The following is a 19946-nucleotide window of genomic DNA, read 5'->3' as shown; positions in this document are numbered from 1 at the left end:
CTGATTTTCTTTTCAGTTTGGGATTCTACATCAATTATTCCATTCTCTAACTTGTAATAGGTCAACTTATAAGATATCAGAAAGCTTATCGTACATAAGTTTGGCTTAAACTCACCTTTCATGAATAATTGAGACAAAGGCTTATGTAGTTCCCTATTAGGCTTAGCGGAAATTACTAACCGCCCTATCTCGCTTCTGTAACTTCGCCTGCTTGCTAAATAGATAACTTAGGTTGCAAAACGCTCCCCACCCCTTCTCCCAAGATCTGGCCTAGGCAAGACCAACACGTAAAAAGTCATGAACTCACTGCCCCACGGTATCTTGGGTGTCTAACTATGATTGGTCATTTTAAACCCTCTTAGGACAAAGAACTTTAAATTGATAGGTGCCCGCCGAAACTAATGTCTGTGGGTCACAATATAATTGGCTACCATGAAATGCTGGAAATCGTAATTGGTTAATTAAATAATGACGTATTCTGACTTGCTAAAATCCAGAGAAGCTCACTGCTACCTTTGTTCGGGGCCGTTCTCTGCACTTTTCTCCTTAAGATCAGGAGATCAGGTTTGGCCCAACCGTGAATAAAATCTTGCCTTGCTTCTATTCGGTGTCTGGTGGGTTTTTTTGACAGCACCCTGTTTCATTTGGAGGTTCCACCGAAAGTCTATGACCACCCGAAATTTGGAGGCTGAAGCGGAACAGCTAGGGGACAGCTCCCAAGAGACGTTCCTCGCCCCGGCCTTCCGTTCTCAGACCTGGCTTAAGTAAGGTACATGAGGCGGTGCCTATTTTCTGTTTTCTGTTTTCTGTTTTCTGTTTTCTGTTTTCTGTTACTGGCCAGATCTGATTCTAGGAGGGAAGGCTGGATGCAGCTTAACTTCCCCCTAACTGGTGTCTGGTGGAGATGTCCCCAGCACCGTCTGGGTCTTTGGACCATCTGGGTTGGGCTTGATCACCCCAACCATTTGTTCTATGTTCAGTGCTCTGTGTGCCCTGTTAAATGTTTCCTGTTAATCTATCATTATCTCTGGTGTGACCCACTGTTTAACCTCCGTCATGGGTCAGTCTTCGTCCGAGCCTTGCTTCCTCCCTTAAAGGCATGCTAAATAACTTCTCTGGTTTCAGAAAAAGAGGAAGGAACTATGGCTTTAACCTAAAGCCTTCCTGGCTGCGGACATATTGCCCACTGGACTGGCCAACGTTCTCTGGGGTTGACTGGTCCCCAGAGGGCTCCTAGAATCTTAACCTTGCTTATGCCGTCTGCAGGATGTTCATCCTGACCAGGAGCCATATGCTGTGACTTGGGTCGACCTGCTAGAAGACCCACCTTCTTGGTTGAGAGAGTGCCAGAAACAGGGTCAAAAGCTGTCATCTGGCATCTCCCTTTCCCACTCCCCTTCCTGTTCTCCTCCAAACTCCAAACGCTTGCTTCCCGTCACTCAGCCTTCAAAGAGGCTTTACCCAGTGCTTCAGGAGATACTCGAAGGGAGGGACTTGTTATCCGATCCTCAGAGACCACTTCCTTCTCCTCAGACTCCACTAGCTCCCCAGGAACCAGAAGCCGCAGGAGACCCTTTGACTAGTCCCCCACACACCAGATCAGGAGCCCTCTATAGAGGAGAACACCAGTCCTCCGATGCCCCAGTTCCCATCCTTCTTCTCAGGCAAACGGCTCCGGCTCCCGGTCCAGACGGGCAGCCAACACACCCGACGCTTGTCTACACTCCTTTCTCCACCACGGACCTCTACAACTGGAAAACTCAGAACCCGCCTTTCTCTGAAAACCCCCAGGGCCTAATTGACTTATTGAGCTCCATTTTCACCACCCACTTACCTACTTGGGAAGACTGTCACCAACTCTTGGAGGTCTTACTGACTTCCGAGGAAAGGGCCCGAGTGCTCCGGGAAGCCACGAGAGCAGTCCTCGGCCCAGATGGGATGCCTACCACAGACCTTCACAGAATTGAGCACGTTTTCCCTTCCGCGCTGCCCCAGGGGGACCCTAACACGGATAACGGTAGGGAGCGTCTACTGCAGTGTCGCCAGATTCTGTTACAAGGGCTTCGCGCAGCGGCACGAAAGCCCACCCATCTGACAAAGATTCATGACACGGTCCAAGGACCGAATGAGTCGCTTGCAGCCTTCCTAGAAAGGCTTTACCAGGCTTACCGTTTATATTCTCCTATTGACCCCAAGGCAATAGAGAACCGAAAAACCATCACTATGGCTTTCGTTTCTCAGTCAGCCCCCGACATCCGTAAAAAGCTCCAAAAATGAGAAGGATTCAAAGGAAAGGTAATTTCAGAGTTGGTAGAAATAGCCCAGCGAGTTTTTCAGAGCAGGGACAGCCCTGCCATTATGCAAGGGAAGGAAATAAGGAAAGTCCTCGTAGCAGCCTGGGGAAAACCCCCAGGCAACAGCAAAGGACGGGGAAGGCCTCAACCCCGCCAGAAAGGACCCCGGGAAACATTGGGAAAAACTCTATGGCTATCATTATCTCCTTGTACTAGTGGACACCTTCTCTGGATGGGTAGAGGCTTTCCCCACTAGAACAGAGTCCGCTCAGATAGTGGCTAAGAAATTACTCAATGAATTGGTTCCCCGATTTGGCATCCCTATTGGTCTGGGGTCAGATAATGGCCCGGCTTTCATAGCCCAGATATCTAAAATATTGGCCAAAAGCTTACAAATAAATTGGAAATTACATTGTGCCCACCACCCCAAAGTTCAGGGCAGGTAGAAAGAAACCTCTAAAAGAAACCTTGACTAAATTAATTCCAGAAACTGGCAAAAACTGGGTAGGGCTCCTTCCTTTTGCCCCCCCCCCCATACACCTTACGTAAAAGGCATTACCCCCTTTGAAATCTTATTTGGGAGACCGCCTCCCTTGCTTCCGAAATTGGGAGATGAACAATGGGTGGAAATCTCAAACCAACATCTACTTAAGTCCTTGTAGGCTCTACAAAGGACACTTCCAGCCATCCATAACCTAGTAAAAGAAATCCGGAAAGAACCGCCCTCTGCAGTCGAACCATCAGACCAAGGACTCGGACCTGGAGATTGGATCTGGGTGCAACGTCACACCTCCCCAAATTTAGAGGCACGCTGGGTTGGGCCCTATCCGATCATCCTGTCCACTCCATCCGCTGTGAAAGTTGCCGGCCGGAGCCACTGGATCCATCGCTCTCAAATTAAAGCAGCACACCCCGACCACATTCCTCTACAATGGACTGTCAAATGGACCGAAAATCCTTTGGAGGTCCAGCTGGTAAAAGAATCTGCTGGGTAATTTTGTTCTTAATAATTTCCTTGGTTGGAGGAACATTTTCTGACCACGCCTCTGTCCAATACCGTTGGATAGTTAGCAAAACCACTACGGGACAGGTTTTAGCAAATTCTACTTCTTATGCTTCCCCCACCTTGACCTTTAATCTGTGTCTTCTGTTCCCCCATTGAGTGGAAACAACCACCACGGTATCAAAGTGCTACCGGAGTGTCACCTTACCAGAGAAACCCAGACTGCCTAAGCTTCAAAGGAGTACAGTTTTATGCTTGTCCCTCTGACGGGCCCCCCCAACTGTCAAGGACAAGGCCAGTTTCACTGTGCCTCATGGGTTGTGAAACCATAGCTGACTGGGTTACTGAAAAGGATCAGTTTATACAGTCTATAAGAGCAGTGTCTATAACCAAGAGTCAACACCTAGTCACTATCATCATTAAAAATGGTTTAGATCCCCGATGGAATACGGGGAGAACATGGGGATTGAGATTATATGTTTCTGGTCTTGATCCTGGCACTGAGTTCACCATTCAGAGGTTTAAAGTTAGAGCCACCCCTAGAACGCCCATTGTGCCCAATCCTGTAATTAACCCTCTCCCTGACCCTGGAAAACTGCCCCCAGGCCTCTAGCCTGGTCATCAGCTAAGTCTATGGTCCTTTCGCCCACCACTACTGCCCTTATGTTGACTCCTTCCCCCACTAGGAACAAACCTGAAGTAAGAGAGACCAATACTTTTAAAGCCTTGTACTATACCTTTAAGTTTTTAAATGCCAGCAACCCTAACATCACTCAGGATTGTTGACTATGTTTGGATCCTAGGCCCCCCTACTACATAGGAATAGGTGCTCCAGTCCCTTTGGGAATGAGAGAAGACCAAGTCAGGAATTTGAGCCATGGCCAGATGGTCATTGAACCTGGGGGCAGCACCCAAGTCTCACCTTAGGAGATCTAGAAGGAACGGGGACTTGTTTCTATGCTGGAAATTACCAGATAAAACAGTCCAGGTATTTGACTTATTGTAACAGCACCATCTACTTGCCAAATAATACTCATGTGAGGGATACCCTTTACTTCCTTGTACCACCCTCTGGGACTTGGTTCACTTGCTCCTTGGGTTTAACCCCTTGTTTAAACCTCCACCTTATAATCAAGAGGTCTGATTTCTGCATTCTAGTCCACCTCCTACCCCAGGTCTTCTACTTTCCAGGTGAAGGAGGAGGAGAACACCTAGGTTTCATTCCCCAGTCTCGATTTACGAAGGAACCCGTTTCTACTATCTTAGTGCCCCTCTCTGTAGGACTGGGGGTCACAGGATCCTTTGGCGTAAGTACTGCCACTTTCATCACAGGGGATCAGAACTTCAAATTACTAAGCAAACACATTGATCAGGATATATCAGAATTAGAAAGGAATATCGATAAACTGTCTGAATCTGCAAACTCTTGAGCTGAGGCGGTACTTCAGAATCGGACCTGTTATTTTTACAACAAGGAGGGCTTTGTATGGCCCTTGGGCAACAGTGCTGTTTTTATGTCAGTAATTCAGGAATCATCAAGCAGAGCTTGAGTCAGATCACACAACGACTAGAGGAAAGAGAAAGACAAAGACAAATTAATCAAAATTGGTATGAGTCTATATTTTCCTGGTCCCCTTGGCTAACAACTCTCCTAAGTGCCCTTGCGGGACCCCTTATCTTTCTCTTTCTAGCTATAACTATAGGACCCTGTTTGATAAAACTACTATAAATTGAAAAATAGGATCTATAAAGCTTATGGTATTGCATAGCCAATACGTCCCACTAGCCCAAATGCCAGAATGAGGTTATTCAAAGGTTTGAATAACTACCAAACAGGAGTGGGGAATGTAATAGGTCAACTTAAAGATATCAGAAAACTTATCGTATATAAGTTCGGCTTAAACTCACCTTTCATGAAAAATTGAGACAAAAGCTTATGTAGTTCCCTATTAGGCTTAGCGGAAATTACTAACCGCCCTATCTCGCTTCTGTAACTTCACCTGCTTGCTAAATAGATTTAACTTGGGTTGCAAAACGCTCCCCCACCCCTTCTCCCAAGATCTGGCCTAGGCAAGACCAACACGTAAAAAGTCATGAACTCACTGCCCCGCAGTATCTTAGGTGTCTAACTATGATTGGTCATTTTAAGCCCTCTTAGGACAAAGAACTTTAAATTGACAGGTGCCCACTGAAACTAACGTCTGTGGGTCACAATATAATTGGCTACCATGAAATGCTGGAAATTGTAATTGGTTAATTAAATAATGACATATTCTGACTTGCTAAAATCCATAGAAGCTCACTGCTACCTTTGTTTGGGGCCATTCTCTGCACTTTTCTCCTTAAGATCAGGAGATCAGGTTTGGCCCGACCGTGAATAAAACCTTGCCTCACTTCTATTCGGCCTCTGGTGGTTTTTTTCGACAGCACCCTGTTTCAAACTTACCATTAAAACTCTGACTAGGGGATTTATTCAACAAACAATTGAATGACTTGGGGGTGGGATGGAAGTCAGAAAGAAGAATGTAATTAATCAACTGATGCTCCATCTGTAAGACAAACAAAGGTTCTACCTTTCTCTACCTTAATTTACATCAAATTATGATTGTTCACTCTCCCTCTTCCTGATAGTCCAAAAACATGAGAAGTTGCCATATATCCAAGTATGTTTTCTAGAATTCAGTAATTTCTCTTTTACAGATGTTTCTTTTTGAGGTAGTTTTTCATGACATTGAAACTGAGTACAATCTGGCTTCAGATGGCTTGGGCTTTCCCCTATGAAACTTTTCTTCCAATGCTAGACAAGGGGAGGCCATGCTGGAAAGCTCAGCTCACATAACCTCATTTGACAAATATGATATGTGCCAAAAACTTGACATTTCACAATACAAACTTTTTATGGAGCAGCTTTATATTTCAACTACAATACAGCATTCAAAGAGCATGTGATCTTCCAACCACCTCCCTAAGTCCCAAGGTTCGCTTAAAAATATATGGGGGAGAAACAAAGCTCCTTCACATTATGGCATCAAATCTATTGCTCTCACTTTGATTCCTTCCTTTTCCATCTGTGTTCTCCCAGGTGGCCAGGTTACTACCCTTGGAGATTTGCTTTCCAGCTGGAGAATGCTGGAGATTCACCAGCACTCCCGGAGGCTGGGGAAGACTTTGATCTAGAAGAAGTGTATTGGAAGTCCTCTCTGGAGGAGTAGTATTGTGACCCAACTGTCATCACAGATGAGATAATGGATAAGAAAATGCTTTGTAAACCATAAAGTCCTAAACGGGAGTGATTGTTTTATCATTGTTAATATTTTATATATTAGTATTGTCACCACTGCTAATACAAGGAATCATCAAGCTTCCTAATTCAGAGTTCCAATTCAGGCTACAATGCCTCAGAAAGGTATGGTATGAGAAGCTTCAAGAAAAAAATTGGGAAAAAAAAATACCAATCATCAATGCTCTAGTCTCTGGGAAGAGTTGCCATGCTTATAAGAGCCCAACAGGACCCTAGCTGACTCTAAAAGTAATTTTTTATTGCTGAAATGATCCTCGTTTATCAATGTAACACACCCATATATTCATATTCACACCAAACATTCAAAGATGTTTGCTGCTGAGGTCTCTAGACATTCCACCGTGAAAGGCGTAAAGACCTGGCCACCTTCCTTCCTGCCCCTCACCACCATCCACAGCCTTTTTTCAGACACTCCCACCCCCTGCAACAAAAGTTTCCCAAGCAGCTCACAAATTGGGATCACCCAAAAAGAAAAAGGAAAAAAAAAAATGTGATTCAAGCAAAAATCTAAGTAAGCATACGTATTTGGCACTAAAAGATGCGGAAAGTTGAGTCTGCGGCCAGAGGTGGTTACGTGACCGTGCCCATAATTTTACACTAGACAGTTACATGCAGTGATCTTGGGGGGCTCAGATGAATGTAATGAGAAGCACTTTTCAATTTTTACTGAGTATTTTTCAATAGATAAGTCCATTTAAGCTCCAATGGGGCAGCTTGACAAACTGCTTTCTCAACCAACCTAAAAAAGAAAGAAACAAAAAATAATCATTTCTAACAAGCAAAGATAAAGTAAAATGTTAATCTGGAAGAAATATAATTTCATGTTTAGAACTCAGTTTTATGAAAAGGATAATCCGCCCCTATTTTTCCAGGCCTATAAATGCATTTTTTTCCCCAGCCCTCGGATAGCTACAAAGACCGAACATGGGGAAGAATTATTTCATTTCTTTTCCGGGGGATCCGGGGGGGCACTTGGCAATAACATTTTGCAGATCCACCTTATGCTATTTAGGGACATGAGTTGGAAACGTCCTGTTAGCTGCTGCTTGTCAATGGATCCAATCTACTTTTATAGTCTAATGAAGACCCAGCCCTTTTGTATCTGAGGACAATCTGTGAGTTTGGTCAGTGTCTCTGCCATTGTGTGTCTTATGCTCATTATCAGTAATTAACACAAGGGACAGATAACATCTTGGCTGTTTCAGCCTTCAGGGAAAGAATGATTTTTTTTTTTTTAATGCCAGTTAGAACATAGAACTTGATACCAAAGCACTCATATTAAAGTCACAGGCAGTCCTGAAATATGTCCAATACAAACAATAACCCCACTTTATAAAATCTGTGCTCCAATTTCTCTTTTGCACTTCAGAGGGTCCAAGAAGGTACAATTCCAGAAAGGGAAAAGACATTTCCCTGGTGTCCGGCTTCACCTGAGCATTCCCCTGCATCACGAGATCCAGTTCAGGAGGGAAAAACAAATGTTGGGCCACATTTTCTTTTTAATTCCAGTTGGAATTAAGTTTCATGGTAAACATCTGTATTCAGACAACTTAGGTGGATGATCTAGAAGAATGTAGATGTGGGGCGCCCGCATGGCTCAGTAGGTTAAGTGTCTGACTTCGGCTCAGATCATGATCTCACCGTTCGTGGGTTCAGGCCCCGAGTCGGGCTCTGTGCTGACAGCTCAGAACCTGGAGCCTGCTTCGGATTCTGTGTCTCTATCTCTCTCTGCCCATCCCCCTCTCATGTGTTTGTGCGTGCTCTCTCTCTCAAAAATAAATTAACATAGAAGGTAGATGAGAAAAAGTGGCCCTGCTTCTCAACCTCTAAAATTTTCAAGAATGGCCATCACTGAGAAGTAGACAGAGAGAGAAAGGGAGCTGATCTTATCTCCTGTATTAGATTTCCAGCCATACTGAGCAACCAGCTTGATTTTGCCTAACCTGCAAGACAGAAAGGTGCTTATCAATATCCAAAATATTTCCACAAACATCTACCAGGGAACTTTTGCCATTATAGGAAATACAAACCAAAAAGTCACCTGTCTCATTCAATTTGCTAATAATATATTTCTAAGGAATCTCAGGACAACAAAGATTGAACGGGACAACAAGGTAGATGTACAATACAGATTAATTCCAAGTAATGCCCTTGGTAATGCAGATGGGTTTGGTTTTTACTTAATGTGAGATGAATGCTTTGTAATCAACCAAACTTAGGTCCGGGACCAAGCTCTGGCACTAACTAAGCTCTGTGAGTTTAGAAAAATTACCCAAACTCCCTGAGCCAGTTTCCTTATCTGTAAAAAGGGGATAATTATAATATGTATCTCCTAGTCCTATTGTTAGGATTAAGTGAGTTGATAAAGATGAAGCAATTTAAGTAGTGTCTGATACCTGTAATCGCGCAATAAATGCTAGCCATCATTATTAGAAATATTCCCAGTCCTCTCTCCTGCTGTGTTCTGATTTTCAGCAGCCAACATTACTTCTAGCTATCACTTAAAGGGGGCAATGTATACATTTCTGAGAAAGACGTCATTTCGGGAACAGACAAGCAAATGGAGAAACACTGAGGATCAGAGAACCCACTCATTTACACTGAAGAGAAAGTTCCATTTTGCTGGAAATCTGAAGAGCCCTAGAGAAAGCAGAACACGATGTTTTCATTTCTGGCCCTCTTACATGTCTGTGAACAGATTCCAATGATAATGCTTTCCCAACAGGGATAGTGACTTGGCATGCCAGAGCATTCCAGAGAAAATTGCTGGAGACCTGCACCCTACCCCCAACCTGCCACCAAATAAGCATAGCTAAACTGGCTTCTCACCTCTGTTAAAAATGGCGGGAATGTAGTCAGCCTCTGTATATGTTCCGCTTCCTTGGAAGGGCCTTTCTAAAAACAGAGAAGGCCTGCATCTTTTTTGCCTGATAGAGAACTATGCTGCCAACAGAGTTTGAAACCAATGCTTTCAACTTAGAATGGTTAACTAAACTATCAAGGAAGGATTCTAGAAGGAATACCTTCCTTTTAGAAGGAAGCACAGGCCAAGCATGGGCTTTTGAGACAAACAGATCTGGCTTTAACCTTAGATCATGCTTCCATTTACTGGCTTTGTGATGTTGGGCAAACTAGTTAACTTATTCTGTGATGTTTCCTCATCTAGGTTAACTATTCATGCCAGTCTGCCTGGAATGGTTCTAGATTGTATCTATTGCCCTTGGTAGTTAATAAAAGCTGCCCTATTACTCCAAAAGGGCTCCAGTTTGGACAATAAATTATACAGCTACCTCACTCTTCTGTAAAATTTAAAACGTAGTCACCTCAAAGGGTGGTTGTGAAGTCTAGCCATAGTGTACATTCACTGCTACCACAGTGCCTTGCATATAGAAAGTGTTCAATTAAAACTCTCTTCCTCTTTATTTACTTCCGATCTGCATTGTCCCGTACATTAGTCGTTAGTCTTGCATGGCTGTTGAGCACTTGAAATGCGGCTGGTTCAAGCTGAGATGTACTGTGAGTGCAAAATACACCCGATTTTAAAGATTGCATTTCTATTGAGCAGCACTGATCCAGATGGTCTAGTTATACCTCTGCTACGCCCTCACACACTTCATTCCATCAACACCACCCCACCTCACCCTCTGAATTCTTCCTTCTAGAACTCAAGGCGAGAATCAGGTATAATTTCATCATATTTATCGGCATATTCTTAAATTATTCTGGGTTTTTCAAGGTAAAAGGGTAATAAGCTAAGGGGCAACACAAAATCGACTTTGATCATGTCCCTCAGCTATGGCTTCTCCTTAGGGATAAGAACACTGACCTTGAGTACATTAAGAAAGCTGAGGAGCCCGTGCCAACTCTGGAAAATGTCCATGTTGGCAAGAAAAAAGGAGCTTGGTTTGCCAGAAAAGATATCGCAATCTCTCCCTGGATCAGATGGGCTAATTCTTGTGAATGCTTGTGAAACACCTCAGGTCCCAAATCCAAATAACATAAAGAGCTGGGGCCCAGGAGCATGCCATAGGTACTGCCTCTTAGAAAAGAAGAATTTCACGTCAAGAAAAACCACCAACTGTCAGCCCAAAAAAAGCGTCTTCTAAGAGCATTCAAGTAACCTCTAGCCCAACTTTTGTAGATCCCCCTGACGATGGATGGAAGAGTTGAGGAACAGCAAAGTAGAGGGCAAATTCACTCCAAAACAATAATTCAATCAATGCCCATGCCACAGTGATACAACTAGTTGGGAAGAAAAAAAAAAAGCGCCAACATTCAATTTTTAAAATATTAGCAAATCGGATTTTTAAAGCGTTTCTATCAAATAATGTACTTAACAAAACCTCTTCGGGTTCACAATATTTTTACAAAATGTTTTGTCTGGAAAATGGAAAACGTTGGCTGAGGTGGTTGTCCAGGCATCCCAGGCCAACTGTCGTAGACGTAAAGAGAAAGGATTCAAACTGGTTTCTCAGCACGACCAAAAAAGAGCTGTAGTCGATGTATTGAATTTTTCATATTTCAACCAGTTGCTTTGGTGCTGTGCGCACACACACATCGACTTCACTCCTCAGAAGAGCACCTTCCTTACCGATGGCCCCGAAGTTTGGAAGGAGGGAAATGAGAGACAATATGAGAAGTATGTGTTGGGTCGATTTAATATTTAATGTGTTCCATGAGATGCTTTGTGTCTGAGCTCCACCAGCTCTCATCGGGTAACTCCCTCACCCCCTTCACCCCACAATCAAATAATTCCCCTCCCTTTGATAAGAAGCCAACGTAGGGAGAGGCAGTGGTCTGGAAGTGGAAGAAAACACAGTGGACCTCTCACTTTCCCTCTCTAACCACAACAATTGGAGGAGACTTTGGCCTGAAAAATCGATCGGCTACCAAATGGTACCCAGATGGAGATCACAGCTGGTCTCTGGTACCATCCATCTTCAGAACAAGCCTGTTGCCGAAGAGAAGAAAAGTGGGTTGACAGAGCAGTTAGAGGGCCTCTCTTTTCTTCTGCACGCTTTTCCTTTTATCTTTTCCCCTTCAATTTCAGAGCTTCTTGTTCTCACCTTCATGCTGTGGCAGCGCTAACACAGAAAACTGCAGTCCTGGAAACCCAGTGGTGAGTAATAGCCCCAGGCTCTGAATACCTAATGTCTGTTGTATGTGGTGGGGTGGGGAGAGCCAGGGGGAGGGGATCCATTTGGTCAAATTGCCTGCCTTGGAATGAGGACCTTGTGGTGAGGACCCCAATACATCCAGAGAGTATCTGACTTTTGATACCTGTCTTCTAATTAAATCCAAACATCTAATATGCGTGGCCTTTAGGAATGCATTGTTCAAACAGATTTGATTCTTGCCCGGAGCCTTTCAAGCCACTGACCACTTTGAACCTAATTAGAAAAAGCAGAGGACACTGCAGACATTTAATAAAAGGAATCGGGTTGCCGCTTCATCTTCATGACCTGGGATTTATAAGGGAATTTCACTGGCTTTGTAGCAATGTAAAATAAATAGACATTAGATGATGACAGGGGAAAAAAAATTGCTGCCAAAGCTAAAAAGAGCTTGGCAAAAGAAGAAAGAACTAGTACATAGTCAGTCATTATTTACTGTACAAACCTTTTCACAAAGCATAAAGGAGAGATACATAGGAATAATGGGCCCTCGCTAAGGATGAAAAGGGCTTTCTGTAGCTACATTATCCCCTGACGAAGACACTTACGTGCCCCAGTGTTACACAATCTTATTGTTCTACTCAGCCATTCAGAAAGCTAAATGAACAGCCCTGCTCTGCAACTTTTGAAGGTTGGAATAAATAGTCCACAGGATTCCAAGGAAAAGAATAAAACCATAATGGATGGAAATAACTAATTAATATGTTAATCCTTACAGACTGCCACAGTCAAGCGCATATGCTCTGACCAGTAAATTATTCTTTAGTCTGTAACGCTCACATGTGAATAAGGACAGTCACCTAACCTACCAGCTCCTGACAAAAAGATCCAGCTGTTCACTATTGAACTTAAAAGGAAGAATCCTTTGCTTTTTGGTGGCGGTGGCAGTGGTGGCGTTGAGATGTTAGCAGACCACTGTGAGCTGAAACAATTTCATTTCATCGGATCTTAAAGAACTGGTTTGACTCTACATGACACTCCCCCTTCCCCACCCCAGAAAAGCTGAAATCGTGTAGCTTTTTAAGTTGTGTCCATTGAATCCAACAATACAAACTTATTCTTAAATGTTAACGAAGAAAGATGTTTTTTATAAACTATAGCGTGCTTACAGCTGCAGAGCACTTTAACTATAAACTTGGCCTAGGCTAGAACCAGAGATGCATGACAAAAGATGTGAAGGACCAAGGTATATTATTCATTAACGGTAATTAATAGTTGATTGTTCTACTAGATCGCATTGCGATCGCTAAAATCATAGGTAGACTCAACTAGCCTTTCAAATGTGCATGTGTGTAATGAGGAAGGCGATGGGTGCACTGGATGGAAAGTGAAAACAAAATGTCCCTATAGCACCTGAGAAACATAAAGGATGGAAATTTAAAAATGTATTCAGGAGAGCGCACAACAAAAGGATCATTCTAACAAAGAAAAGAAATCAAAACCACGGTTAAGTAGGAGGGTCAGAAACTAGTGAGGACTGATTAATCCCACCCTCTAAAGCAGTATGGGGTCATTGGGGTCATGTAAAGACCACTAACTGAGTGTCCAACCCGATTCGATAACTTTATGACCACAGGACCTTGGACAAGACACTTGCCCTCTCTAAGCCACCACTCAACAGGAAAATTTGGAAATTGACGCCCCCTGCCTCACAATGTTGTAATTTCAAATATCAAATACCAAGGTGGTGGGAAGATGTTCTGAAAGCTGTAGATCCCAGTATGATGATGTAATTTAATTTATTATAATAAAGAAGAATCACATATATAAGCATTGGATTTGTCAGTTTCAAAGAACATGAAAAAATAGTCAACACTGTGACAATCGTGAATGTAATTTAATCTTTGAGAATTTAAGAAGTATTTTAGGAAGCAGAAATGCCTCCCTCTGCCATGAATACAGCCATCAATTATGGAAAAGCCAATGGAATTATATGGCAAAAATTAAAATCATGATTTCATATATGTGGTTGTTCTAAATATTGATAATCAATAACTATTATATCCCTTTATGCCTTTCAACTTCTTCATAGAAGTTGGATGAGACATATGACGCATCTATTGGACAGAATGGTCTAGAACAACGTCAGCTGAGAGGGTTTCCATAAGACATTATTGATTGAGCAGTGTAAGAAGGCACAGGGGGCGTGAGTTTGAGGGAAAATCAGAGAGAGTGTCAGTTGGAGAACTCAAGATACGTTATTTCTGTCAGAATGCTCTCGTAATCTGCCATCTGCTAGAAAATCATTGTAATAAATACAAAAATCCTCACTGCTGCAATATCATTGGAACCCCATTCGCTGTGGTGCTCTTGTGCAGTGAGTGTAAAAGCTTCCCAACAGTGTATGGTGGCCTTGAGATGTCTAGTTTTACCTTTATACCTTCATTTAGTATCCTTACATGTGCTGCAAAGTTTATGAACTACGTTTGAAAACCAATATATGAAAAAATATGTATCAGTAGACCCTAAAATGAATTTTAACGGCAATGATAAACCTAAGCCTTTCAGCACAAGATTTTTGAATGTCTAAATATAAATATGGACATGGGCTCAGAGACTATGATTTCCAGCCCAATTTTCCAAATGTGTACATCAACTAACACCTTTGCTACCTTCTTACATCATTTATAAATTTTATAATTATATTTTTTATAAAAGTACTTAATAGCCAGTGATGGACAAAATAACGAATCTATAATCTTGAATCTATCTACAATTAATCTACAAGCTTTTAAGGAAAACCTTCATAAGTTTTTAGTTATAATATTTTACTTTTTTTAATGTGTAAGCACCATGCTAAATCGTAAATAGATTTTAAGGCTCTGATTCAGCCAAAGTAACTTTCCGTATTCCTGTTTATGCTGTCCAGTGTCACTTCCAATGTTTTACACAGGTATTAAACGTGTATTAGTATTGGAAACCACCCAGATGTCCATGAATAGGTTATTGGTTATTATAATATATTCATACACCAGAATACTAGAAAGCTATTAAAATGATGAGCCGAATGTATGTAGTGTTTGGGGGGGAAATGAAGTTCAAAATCCATGCTCAAAGCAGGCTAAGTAGAGATCAATGCTGATAAAGGATGGATGTATAGACATTCAATGTATCTGTAGAATGAACTAGAATGATTTACAACACACTGTTGCAGTGGCGATTCATGAATGGCTGGAACATGGGTGATTTCATTTTCATATTTATTCATTGCTGTAGTTGCTGAACCTTATTTCTAGTAGTCATGAGTTGTTTGGTTGGGAATTTCATTGGCAAGGTGGTGCTGAGAAAATTTCTATCACCCACAAACAAGTATTTTGGAGGTAGCCTCTTTGAACAACCTGGAGGAATATTCAATATTTGACTTAAGTAGCATCCACTGTATTCACATTGGCAGAGATTTGTAGAGTTTGAGTCTTGCTTTTCAGTAGGTGTCAACAATGATTTTTAAATGTGTTTTCTTCTGGTTTAGCTCTTCAACCATTTTCCCCAGGATAATAGAAAGGAAAGAAAGGTGTGCCCAGGCCTGTTGGTTGAGAATGTTTGGGAAAGGCCCAAAGAAACCTTGTAAAGAGTATACCCATTCTCTCCGGGTGACGGTGGACCAGCTTAAATATAGTTCTCTATATTACCTCTTTATTTATACCTATATCTAGATAGGGATATCATGGCCTATTACATTCCTGACTGTTTTCTTACGCGAATGCAAAGATGAGAAAAGTCAGAACTGCGCTCAAGGAATTTACAAGTCGTTCTGTATCTACACAGTCCTGAAGCTTCAAACATAGACACAACCAAGAGAATTAGCCAGAGGACCAATTGTCTTCAAAATAACCACTCATTTCATTAAAACCAATGACTGCTCCTTTTCAAAGCATAATTATACTTTATACAAGAAGACAGCCATTAGGATCAGTGAGAGTAAGTCGCCTAATTTACAGATGTCAAAGACAAAAATCTTCACAAGGCATTGAAAACAAAATATGTATTCTTGGTTTGTAAGTGAATATGAAATGTGTATTCATAGCCCTGTGGGTGTCCATCTGCAGACCTGCCAGTGAGCAGGCATAACCTTGGTGCCCCGGAAGAAGGCGAATTGGAAAACACCGTGAGGAGGGGGGCCAGCCTTTTGAAGCTACTGGGGACAGCTGTTTAATGTGGAAGCTATCATCTGCGCACACAGAAGCATTCACATGCTTATGAGCAAAGGGTAATTGCCGGGTGGCTTATTAATTGAAAGTAAATGTTCTCTCTTCTTTGTGAAATGGCTTGATATTGAAAAACCAAACACATGATAAAAGGACATGCACAGTCAGCAGAGAAACCTCAGCTTTGAAAAATCTGCCAGGAAGGAGAAAGTTTAGAATGGATTTGTTTTCTGGCTCCTCACAATAAATAAACCACCAAGAGACTCCCAAGGACCTGAATAATGAATCAATGTTCCCCTCCCTCTCCCCCCTTGTGCTCTGCCTCTCCGGCTCTTTCTCTGTCTCGTCACATGTGCATGGTGATCAAGTACCCAAGGAGATGCCATATTTTCGGTCCTTTTTCTCTTGAGGCAACTAACACTTGAAAGAGAAAATGAATTCCATGCATCCTGCATCAAACAACCGGGGGCTTCCTAGGAGACAAAATAAAAATTAGATTTCTAGTGTATGAGTCATTTTTCCCATTGTTGATTTTTTTTAATGTTTATTTACTTTTGAGAGAGAGAAAGACAGAGTGCAAGCAGGGGAGAGGCAGAGAGAGAGAGAGAGAGAGAGAGGGAGACACAGAATCCGAAGCAGGTTCCAGGCTCCAAGCTGTCAGCGCAGAGCCTGCCGCGGGGCTCAAACTCACAAACCGTGACATCACAACCTGAGCCCAAGTAGGACACTCAACTGACTGAGCCACCCAGGATCCCCCATTTTTGCCACTGTCAAATAAATATGATGAGCCCTCAAAAACTCTGTTCATGAAGTGAATATATGGCTATATTGCAGATTGGATTTCCTTACCTATATTATTTCTAGGTTCGTCATCAGGTTGCTAATTTACGCAGTTAACAACGTGGCTGCATTAGAGGGACATAGTTGGCTATATTTACCAAATTCTGTGAATAAATTTAAATTTGTTGCTAAGTGCTCCAGTCAATGGGTGCTCTGTAGTGTTCTCCAGGGGAGATTGGTGGCTTTGAGCCTCTAAGATCTGAGCCCAAAGTATCTTTTCATAATGCAATAATTAGCACCACAAAAACACTATTTCATTATGAGTATTTGCCCCTGAACCAAAACAGTGCTGGGCTTAGGCAAAAGCCACACATATACACAACACACCCTATATAGGATCCAGCACCTTCAAGTTTTCTATCTTCTCCTGGACATATATAATTTGTGCCATGATGTGAGTTTAAGTCAAGAAGGTACCTTCTCAAGAGAATATTTGTTGGCAAATGATCTCTCAATATGCAAGGAACATCTTTATCAACGTTCCAAGCACCGAGGAAAGGCTTGTGGAAGTAATACTTTTCGGAACCGGCACCAAGTTTTCTTCTCTTGAGTGAGCGAACTAGTCCCCTTTGCAAAAAAGACAGAAGCGTCAGCCCAAAAGGAGGCAAAGGTAACTGTGTTCTGGAAATGCAGCCCGGCCAAGAAGTCATCTGTTCTCCTTGGTGTTGGAAAAACCTCAAACATGTTAAATGTATTTTCCAATCAAAGGTTCGAGGGCTCTGGAAAATTCTTCCTGAGCTACATTCAAAACAATGGAAGGACATGAGTGCGATGTCTCGTTCATTTGCGAGTCCAATGTTAGTTCTGTTTTTTTACCTTTGGAAAGCTGAAATCACATGCCTGGACTTCCCAGTATGAGAATCTTTTGACTACCATGGGCTCTCAAGAGGTAGATTTTTACTCCTTTATTTGATGCTGCTGTCTTAGTTACTTCCATTTTCTTCCTAGTGTGAACGGAGAAGACAAATCCCTTCCGGAGAGTTCTTGATCTGGCGTGAGGGTTTAAAAAGGAGGTAAGGGATGTGAAAAGCAAAAGCAAAGGGGAGATGGGATGAAAGCAAGAGCCAGTGCAAAACTGAGTATACGGAGGGAGAGTGTACAGGTGCAGCCAACGAGATGCCATGACAGCTGAGCTTCCGTTGTCCTCTGTGCATTGTGTCAAGGAGGTCATGTGACAGACGCCATTTTTAAGGCGGAAATGAAAGTGATTAGAAACATTATTTTATAAACCTCAAAAAACAAATTATCCTCCCTGACCCTGATGTTGTAGTTGTTGTTGTTGTTGTTTTGTACCATAAATGGCCTTTACTTTTTCTATGAAATCAACGTAAAACAAAAGATAAAAGTCTTTCCAAAAATGCACAAATTCTAAATCCTCTGATGCTGGAAACAAGGTTGAACCACATGAAAAACCGTTCCAACAGCTGTTTCTTTACAATAGCTATTAAGAATGGAATCTCATGGTGTCACGTAACCAGCTGTCATATTGAGGAAAAGTGAATGTACGATCGATGTAATGCTCCTGGGAGGTGGTTTCTTTGAGAAGAGAAGGGTCAGGAAGGTACGGCTCTAACCTGCGAACAGTGCTTGAATTGTTTGGAATGTTGATTCAGGATCCTACAAAGGCCCCATTTTCCCTATTCTCCTGGTTGATTATACACCTGACAAATGGTAATGGCAACATTAGCAGACCTGAGAGAGTTCTCTAGCTCTCTAATGCGAGCCAGTATTAAGTCTGATAATCTCTCTCTCTTTCTCTCTCTCTCTCCTCCCCCGCCCCCTCCCACCTTGCCCCTATTTTGATAGCTGTCTACTGTTTAAGCAAAGCACTGGGTTTCCTTACAGTGGAGGCCCAGGTGGCCTCGGTGTCAATCTAAACAAGTTGATGTGAAATCGATCTTCCCGAGTTGAAACTAGGTGAGCTGGTGTCAGCAGAGCATTCCACCTTCAGCAAAGATAATTCTTTCATCATCAAGGGGAGGGGAGGGAGAACCAAGAAGAGCTGGCACAGGTGTCCAAGTTGCCCACTTGTATTTGCTTTTGAAACTCAAATTGTGATGACATCATCCTATCAAAGGACTGTGTTTGTTGATGTTTGTTTCTGTGGGTTGTCAGTATATAACCAGGCACAATTACAGCTGGGATCAACCCTCTATATTAAAAAGATGGAAAAAATGAGCCACAAAAGAAACTATTTGGGCACAGAAATGTCGATGGAAGCAAACAAGGAAAATGCAACCTGAGTGGAAAATTCCATAGTTATAAAAACAATCTGGACAGTGTGGGCGGACTAGTGGTTCAGAAAAAATACATATAGTTGACTCTTAATCATGCCCACCGATAAAATCCAACCAATAGAATCAGTAACCCAGAAATAATTTTCTCTTTAGGTTTTCAAATCAATATGTGAGTTTTTTAGAGGTAGACGTATTTTGTTTAACTATGTTTGGCTTATTACTCTCTTGGCTTTGGCACTTCATCAATCTTTTGGGGCAGTATGTAAGTTTAAAAGAGAAGTCAGAGTGACCTTTGTGTGTGTCTGAACCTAGCATTGTCAATGGAACACACACACACATATACTCACATACATACACACAACTTTGAAGAGAGAAATGGGTCATACTCATGAATTTAGTTGGTGGCATGAATAGGGGCATTTCATTCTTGAATCTCACTGAGTTGGAACCGCTGGAAATGAGGCATGACCTAGAACTGCAATGCAGAAACAACACTAATCCCTTATCTATCAGACTTGTCCTGAGATTAGGCTAGATCTTAAAATCACTATAAAAACTGATTGGAAAGTGAAAATTTTAGATAAGCAACTGGTTCTTGGGTTTCTGTAATATTAGAATAAGTTGATGTTGGAAAGACCCAGACTTTTCCACTTAAAGAACATTCTGGAAACTCAACATCAGCCTATACAGATGAAAAAAAAAAAAAATCTGAACTTAAAAAACCAATCCAGTACATTAAAGAGCATCTTTTAGTTTCCAAAAATGTGGAATTAGAGCTAGCAAATGTATAAACAGCAGAATCTCGGAAGAGTTGAGCACTAGCAGTGAAAGATCTAAAGATACACACCATCCCATGCCCTATGACTCTGTGGCCTGAAGCTGAACATGCAAACTCTTGCAGCCACGGTCTGACTTGACCTCTAAAATTCAATAGAAGTAATAAGGAACACTA

At 42.1% G+C, this 19946-nt stretch overlaps 1 protein-coding gene and 1 long non-coding RNA gene across 2 annotated transcripts in view; one reads left to right on the top strand and one right to left on the bottom strand.

Annotated features, from left to right (window-relative positions):
* The window catches only part of LOC123585961, a 33779-nt gene extending 28496 nt beyond the window's left edge, over nucleotides 1-5283 (top strand). Inside the window, exons 7-8 of the mRNA XM_045454734.1 lie at nucleotides 1267-2017; nucleotides 4827-5283. Coding sequence (XP_045310690.1) covers nucleotides 1267-2017; nucleotides 4827-5026 — 951 coding nt within the window. The 3' untranslated portion in view covers nucleotides 5027-5283. The remainder of the gene's footprint in view (nucleotides 1-1266; nucleotides 2018-4826) is intronic.
* A 1858-nt stretch (nucleotides 5284-7141) lies between these two features.
* The window catches only part of LOC123586499, a 53500-nt gene continuing 40695 nt past the window's right edge, over nucleotides 7142-19946 (bottom strand). The window contains exon 4 of the long non-coding RNA XR_006706836.1: nucleotides 7142-7337. This is a non-coding gene — a long non-coding RNA (uncharacterized LOC123586499). The remainder of the gene's footprint in view (nucleotides 7338-19946) is intronic.

The sequence above is a fragment of the Leopardus geoffroyi genome, chromosome C3, assembly GCF_018350155.1.
Source record: "Leopardus geoffroyi isolate Oge1 chromosome C3, O.geoffroyi_Oge1_pat1.0, whole genome shotgun sequence".
In the NCBI taxonomy this organism is placed as follows: Eukaryota; Metazoa; Chordata; class Mammalia; order Carnivora; family Felidae; genus Leopardus; species Leopardus geoffroyi.
Note: the sequence above shows the minus strand (reverse complement) of the source record. Positions and strands in the feature narration are given on the sequence as shown.